This window comes from Taudactylus pleione, unplaced genomic scaffold (genome assembly GCF_031769625.1).
Source record: "Taudactylus pleione unplaced genomic scaffold, aTauple2 ptg001008l, whole genome shotgun sequence".
NCBI lineage: Eukaryota > Metazoa > Chordata > Amphibia > Anura > Myobatrachidae > Taudactylus > Taudactylus pleione.
The window spans coordinates 21,040-28,218 of record NW_028285409.1 but is presented as its reverse complement, the minus strand read 5'-3'; the positions used below and the strand labels follow the sequence as shown (position 1 = coordinate 28,218).

The following is a 7,179-nucleotide window of genomic DNA, read 5'->3' as shown; positions in this document are numbered from 1 at the left end:
GGATATCATTGCCAACAATTATTATTGAAAGATAACAGCAGTGACTACTCCCTCATAGGACTCTAATTCATTTACCCATCCATGCTGAATCCCTCAATTACACTGAAGGACAGTGTTATGAATTGAGCTGTTGGAAAACCTGGGAGTGCTTCATAAAATAACAAGAGGTAATAACTATTGAATATCTCCTGGAACATATAAGAAACAGACCACTATATATAACAATTATCCTGATGAAAATGAGTAACGTGTGCAATTAATAGCAATAGACAGATTTTTGCATTAAGATGTTAATGATTAATTCCCACAGTTCCTCTTAACACATAAAACATTAGATTATCCATCATTTCAAGTTCTCAGCCAAAATGATGTCCGGTAAGCCTCATCCTCTCTCTCATGTAGTAGTAGATTGTAGTAGAGGACCATTAGCCGGTGCTACTAATGGCTGAACAGGCAAAGTACTGTGTGATCTCTGGATCCGTTCCCTAGAACAACAAACAGTGGAATTAGAAAATATAATGGCCGTCAGAATGAGAATTCAAGTCCATCTTCTTGTAGGGCACAACTTACATGTTAAGAGGATGTATAAACAATACACTACTGAGGGGGACATTTCTGAGACTGATGCACAGATAACAGAACACAAAAGTTGCTGTAACTCAGCAACCAATCAGTTTTTCTAGTACAGTTTGAATAAATTAAAGGCAGCATCTAGAGCTCTTTAGCCTCAGTGAGCCCACTGGTTGCTAATCACATGTTAGTATATATTATACTAAGGATGTGGTTCCCAAACTGGGTTCTGTGGTACCTGGGGTGCAAATAAATTACTTGGGCCACCATATTTGTAGGCTGGGCCATGTGCTACCTGTTAGCCTTAGAACGTCAGAGTGCAGCCAATTACACAGGCTGCACTACTTGTGTGTGGCTGTGCTGTACAGCCCCATCTGTCTTCTCATTTCTCCTCCCTCCTTCTCTGTGCAGCAAAGTGAGAAGAGGTTAATGAGCACCAAATATTTGCTGCCAATACAACAAGGGTGAATGAGCGCTCTGCACAGATTCCTGTCCTGATGGGAGAATTCATTGTTGTCTCTTCTTCACCAGTCCAGCCCTGACTTTGGTCCACCCACCCAAGTTTGTCACATCCTCTGTGTGCATCTCTGCTCCCTGTCTGTGTCCCTATCTGTCCCTCTCTATCTCCAAAATGTAATATGTACCTGTTTCTCTGTCAATCCTTTGTGGGTATATCTCCCATTGTCCCTCATCCCAGCTATTCCCCCTATGTTTTTTTGGGGGGAGATTCATTTAAGTATGAAGTTCCAACTGTGCACACAGCAGGTTATTACTGATGAAAAGTCTAGCTTACTCTTGCTTGCACCTCTATGGGGTGCAAGAAAAAACGTGTTAGGAATTCCCGTCATAGGACCCACATTGTATTAGTGCACAAGGTTCCAACAGAACCTCGAAGCTAATGGAGGAGTCTATTTACTAAGCTTTAGATGGAGATAAAGTGGACAAAGCTAAAGTACCAATCAACCAGCTCCTAGCTGTCATTTTTCAAACACAGCAGTTAGGAGCTGATTGGAATGCACTTGATCTTAGTAAATAGCTCCCCCCTGGCCTAGGGATGCTGTGAAAAAAATGCTGAGGACCTAAGGGGACCATGTACCAAACAAAGTTTGGGAACCACTGTACTAGGGTATGTTAACCATTGAATGCAAAAGAACCAAATTGTAACTCACTTGAAAGCTTTTTCTTTTTCCCGATCAGAGAAAGAGCGTGCGGTTTTTGAGAGAAATGCAGATCGGTAAGTTTTGCCACTTGTGGGTTTGTTGATATCGTATCGACCAACGCCGACTGGGTTCTGCAATGTGACAAGTACAGTAGATTAACTGAATGTGAGAAACAAGGGGACTGGATAATCCGGAGGTTCTAATACTCTGTCTAAGACATAAGCTTTCAATTTGAAGACAGTACTAATTCAGGGTCCATATTCATAAACGTGGCGAACAGAAGGAAAATGCTAAAAGTATTTGAAACTATTTTTATACTATAAAGCAAAAAAATAAAAAGCTTGCTGTAAATGTGAGTGCGAAATACCCATAGATCTCAGGGAGTTACTGTGTAAATTTGTGCAGAGCAACCCAAAATCTTAGGAAGAGCTAACTTAGGCCGAGTCAGCACCAGTAATGCAGAAATAAAAAGAACATCTATATTCTATGCACAATAAACTTACATTACTTCCAAAGAGGACTCTGCATGACTTTCTGTCAAATCGCTTAGCAGAGGTCAGGAAGGGAACCGAGGACTGCCTCACAGAAGCGAACACTGATTTTACATCATAGGAACCAGGACCTGGGGAATGCTATCATGAAAAACAATAGATCAAGATGCAGTGACACACAGTATATTAGTATAACACAGGCATAACAGGCCGCACAGACACTTCCTGTAAGAACTCTTGCTGCGCGTACATAAACATTGCAGATGTTATTGCCTAGGTGTCATTAGTATTGATACTGGAAGCTAGTCACTAGGAGGACTGTCACAGATCACCCCACTAACCATGTGCACTTTATTGCTCCCTCTAGGGACTGATTCTGAGCCAGACAAAGTGGCGTACGTGTTTGCGCTCTTCTGTCACAGTCTCACCTGTGACTTTATGCTAATTCTACAATAAGCACTTGGTGTACAGCCGTGCGCAGGAATGTGCAAGGACTGAGACAGCCACTTTGTGCATCTGTAGGTGCTACATTACTGCTTGGTGCGTCACTGCTAGGTGCAGATTCTCCGTCAGAGTGTGGCCTCCAATGCACGCAATTAAGCATCTGATTCCAAAACCCCTCCTGCGACACACCCGCAAAACTCCCATAACACACCCATAAGATGCATCTTCCTGTGTCAGAAGAGCCACCTCCCAGTTACCGTTCAGGAATGCCCAATACATTTCTGATTCCATGCAAAGGTATCATTGGGTCCTGCGACTTTGTACCCACATACTGTGGGACGCTCAAGCTGAAATTTAAACGCATGCAAAGTTGAAAAAACATTGACCAATGCGAGAATATCGGCATTGGAACATACTCATAATAGGGCTCAATGGGTACATTTACTCAAGAGTTTTTAGAAGTGGAGATGTTGCCCATAGCAACCAATCGGATTCTAACTATTAGATTCTAGTTAAATGTTAAGTAGAATCTGATTGGTTGCTATGGGCAACATATCCACCTCTAAAAATTCTCACTTTATTAAATATATCCCCTAGTGTCTTCATTTACCTTTATGTAGCATATGTGGTGTAGCACTTGCATGAAAGTACGTGATCACCAGCCAGCATCAGTGGGCTACTATAATTATATATGAGACGCAAGAGTGGGATGGCCAAGTATAAGCTTCCCCAATATATCATTTCTGCACGATTCATGCTGCCCAATAGACACCAGCACAGCAGTTCCAATGCCTTATTTAGCCCCTCAGTTCCTTCCATCTTTAACATACTGTATGTGCAGTCCTTTTAAATAACCAGCTCTGGAAAGCTGTGTTCTATATGTACAGTACATACATTTTGTATTAAGGAATGTATCAAATTCAGGATTCTGTTGGAGACTTGGATGGACCTTAACAGCAACTCAAACATTTGGGATTCATTTAGATCCATGGGATTCAGCCAACTAAACCCAAATTCTGAGCTTACAGGAATGTTAGTGCACAAAACACTTGTTACAGCCAGGAGTCAAAATACTATTTTATCATGCTAAGTCTTAATATGCAATTAAGTAATGGAAACATATTATATGGCCCATCCATAGTTGTGTACATTTGCATAAAGGGTGCATTTGTATACATTCACACCCATCCAAGTTTCCATGGTAATACAGGCTAGATTTTGAAGCAGACATCCTGCAAATGGTTTGTACTGGATAATCAAATCCTGAATACTGACAAGTGGCCGGGGACAGTGGGCAAGCGAGCTGTAGAATATCCTGTCCGTTGGAGTTTTTGGAAAGCGATGAATTGTTCCAAACTTGCCATGTTTCTTTTTTTGATCATTTTCAAGATCTTCAATGAATGACTTTGCATCAAAGTATCCTAGCTCTGTCTGATAACATTCCTAGGGATATAATGAAACAGACATAAATACACACACAGAATAACCACCATATTCTGGCCACTTGTTTTTGCCTTTTTGGGAGAATGTAGGTGGGTTGAGTCTAGCACGTGATGTTCTGAAGCTATATCATGTGCACTGTGAATATATTTCATACACTTCTATTAGCACATTCAGTCATATTTTTAACCTCCATCTGTATTGAATCAGGAATACTAGAAGCAGAATTTAGGGTTGGCCATCGACCATTGATGATTGGCAACCATCAATGGTCTGATGTCGATCATAACTAGTTTTACCGTCAATCGGAGGCCACCAATGGTGAACATCAATGGCAAAATCCAAATGGCTAATGCCGGCTGTGTTCAGCGCATGCGCAGAGTTAAACCATTGATGGCTCAATCATTGATGGTTTCTTACTGATGGTTTGAAACCATTAGCCATGGATAACAGAGCCGTTGTTGGTCGACCCTAGTAGAATTTTGTGCACATGATTGGCGTAGCAGCACTGATAGCAGAAAGGCCGAGTTTTGCATAAAAAAAAAATCCTGTGGATATTCATGTCCCTGATGTCCACTCAAAGCACTAATCTTATAGGTAGGCATGGTATGTAAAACAGTATCTATGCTTATAAAGTAAATGCAAAAAAGATGAGGCAGTTTGTGTCCAGTTCTCCAAAGAACAGGAAACCCAATGTAAGGGCCGATGCAGATTTGAACGTAACTTTGTTTTGCAATTGGCTTCTGAGTGTTTTTGTGCTGTGTATGCTCCATAGCTGAGTCCTATGCAACTCAGTCGCATGACCGCTTCGCAGGCCTATCAACAGAATTGCGTGCTATGCAGAGTAGTGTGTACACAGCGATATGGCTGTTATCAGACTGGTGCATTCATAACAATGGTGTCTATGAAAGCGAGCAAATGCATAGGGACAGTGGGCTGAACAGATGGGACAGCACAGTTGGTATAGTGGTTAGCATTGCAGACTCACAGTTCCAAGATCAGGAGTTCAGTTCCTGACCAAGGCCTTCGGCTCTCCCAGTTTCCTCCCAGACTCCAAAAAACATAGCGTAGATTTACTGACTTCTGATAAAAAAGGACCCTAGTGTGTATGTATGTTCATGGGATACGGACCATAGATTGTAAGAACCATTGGGGCAGTGAAGGACTGAATTGTTCTTTGTAAAGCGTAGCATTATATATTCTAAATGTAAATAAATAAATGCGTACAGCTCTGCAAACAGGTGATCAACCACATTAGTTTCCTGTGCGCACAGTAGCGTATAACTGCATCCAACTTACATTCAACCCCTCATCGGCCCCATAGTGTGAAACTTGTGAGATTATTATATATATAAATAATATAAAATAAGAGATATGGTAAGAACTTACCTTTGATATCTCTATTTCTGCAAGGTCCATAGGGTTCCACAGGGATACCTTGGGTTATAGTCATGGCTTGGCCATCGGGCACCACACAGTTAACTTTGTGCTCCCAGTATGCACTGGGTCCCCCTCCCCCAGGCCAAGGCACCTCAATTCAGTAATAAGCCAAGGCCATAGGAGGAGAGAAAAAGAGAGAAGGAAGTCTGGAATACACAAGAATCACATTCTCACAACAGGGAGACGGAAAATCGGTGACCAGAACCAGACCCATATGAAGCACAGGGCGACAGGGTGGGCTCCTTGTGGAACCCTATGGACCTTGCAGAAATAGTGATAACAAAGGTAAGTTCTTACCATCTCTCTTATTTTCTGCAGCAGGCTCCATAGGGTATCCACAGGGATACCTTGGGAGTTCCCAAAGCAGTATCCTCAACGGTGGGGGCGCTCCTGTGCAGAAAGGAGCTGCCCATGATGGACCCACAGACCTCATAGAATGAGCAGTAACAGAGGGCGGAACAGGAATGCCCTCATGACTGTAAGCCTCAGAAATCGCCATGCGAATCCACCTGGCCAACGCTTGCTTGTTGGCCGGCCAACCCTTCTTATGGAAACCATAGAGGACGAACAAAGTGTCCGACTTCCTAAGGGAACTGGTATGGTAAAACCGTAGAGCTCGTACCACAAGGTCTTGTGAGTTAAAGGCCGGCACTACAATTTCCCCATTAATGTGGAAACTATAGACCACCTTAGGCAGGAACCCAAGGCAAGTCCGAAGCACTGCCCTGCTGCTGTGAAAAACCAGAAAGAGCCCCCAAATCTGACACCCTCCTGGCGGAAGCAATAGCCAGGAGAAACACAGTCTTAGCTGTGAGCCATTTGAGATCCACTGAGCCCAGTAGTTCAAATGGAGGTCAATTCCCAAGGAGCCACAGTAGGCACAAAGGGAGGCTGTATGCGAAGAGCACCCTGCATAAAAGGTGCGAACATCCGAGAGTGGAGCAATCCTCCACTGAAACCACACAGACAGTGCGGAAACATGTACTTTCAATGAGGCTAGACGAAGACCCTTATCTAATCCTGCCTGGAGAAAAGCCAGAACCCTGGATATCCGAAATACCTGGGAATCGTACCCCCTGGGGCGACACCATTCAAAGAAGGTATGCCATACCCTGTGGTAAATCCTGGCAGAAGCAGGTTTCCGAAGCATGGATGTCTCAAGACCCACGCCGTCAAAGACAGACGACTCAAATCCGTGTAAACACAAGGACCCTGAGACAACAGGTCCGGACGTTGAGGAAACAGCAACAGAGCGTCTATGGAGAGACTCTGAAGATCTGAGTACCAGTGACGTCCGACCACACTGGAGCCACCAGCAGGATCATGCCTCCCTCTTGCTTGAACTTCTTCAATACCCGAGGAAGAAGGGAGAAAGGAAGAAACAGGTACGCAAACTGGAAGGTCCACCGAACCGACAGAGCGTCTACCAGGAGAGCCTCTGCGTCTCTTGTTCTGGACCCGTACACTCTTAGCTTGCATTTGTATCTGGAGGCCATGAGATCTATCTCTGGAAAACCCCATTTGTCCACCAGGAGTTGGAAGACCTCCTGGTGAAGTGACCACTTCCCTGGATGTACATCGTGTCGACTGAGGAAGTCCGCTTCAGAGTTGAGTACTCCTGGAATGAACACTGC

At 43.7% G+C, this 7,179-nt stretch overlaps 1 protein-coding gene across 2 annotated transcripts; it reads right to left on the bottom strand.

Annotated features, from left to right (window-relative positions):
* Positions 1-246: 246 nt before the first annotated feature.
* LOC148454316 (ciliary microtubule-associated protein 2-like) lies at positions 247-4,081 on the bottom strand. Of its 2 annotated transcripts, none has more exons than XM_088461054.1 (4): positions 4,027-4,081; positions 2,234-2,362; positions 1,740-1,861; positions 247-485 (listed from the first exon to the last, which is right to left on the bottom strand). In XM_088461054.1, the coding sequence occupies exons 1-4, from the start codon at positions 4,075-4,077 to the stop codon at positions 395-397; spliced, it is 393 nt and encodes a 130-aa protein (XP_088317180.1). In that variant the 5' UTR covers positions 4,078-4,081; the 3' UTR covers positions 247-394. The 2 variants fall into 2 exon arrangements, 1 of the variants encoding a protein (XP_088317180.1); XR_015874817.1 differs by having other exon boundaries at positions 249-485; positions 3,941-4,028.
* Between the last annotated feature and the right edge of the window lie 3,098 nt (positions 4,082-7,179).

What these genes read in the sequence shown, in the direction of transcription:
- LOC148454316 (XM_088461054.1), bottom strand. Translation starts at nt 4,077, where the DNA reads ATGCAAAGTCATTCATTGAAGATCTTGAAAATGATCAAAAAAAGAAAC. An exon ending in GAGTCCTCTTTGGAAGTAAT is followed by an intron (nt 1,862 to 2,233) that starts GTAAGTTTATTG and finishes GTCACATTGCAG; the next exon opens with AACCCAGTCGGCGTTGGTCG. An exon ending in GAAAAAGAAAAAGCTTTCAA is followed by an intron (nt 486 to 1,739) that starts GTGAGTTACAAT and finishes TTGTTGTTCTAG; the next exon opens with GGAACGGATCCAGAGATCAC.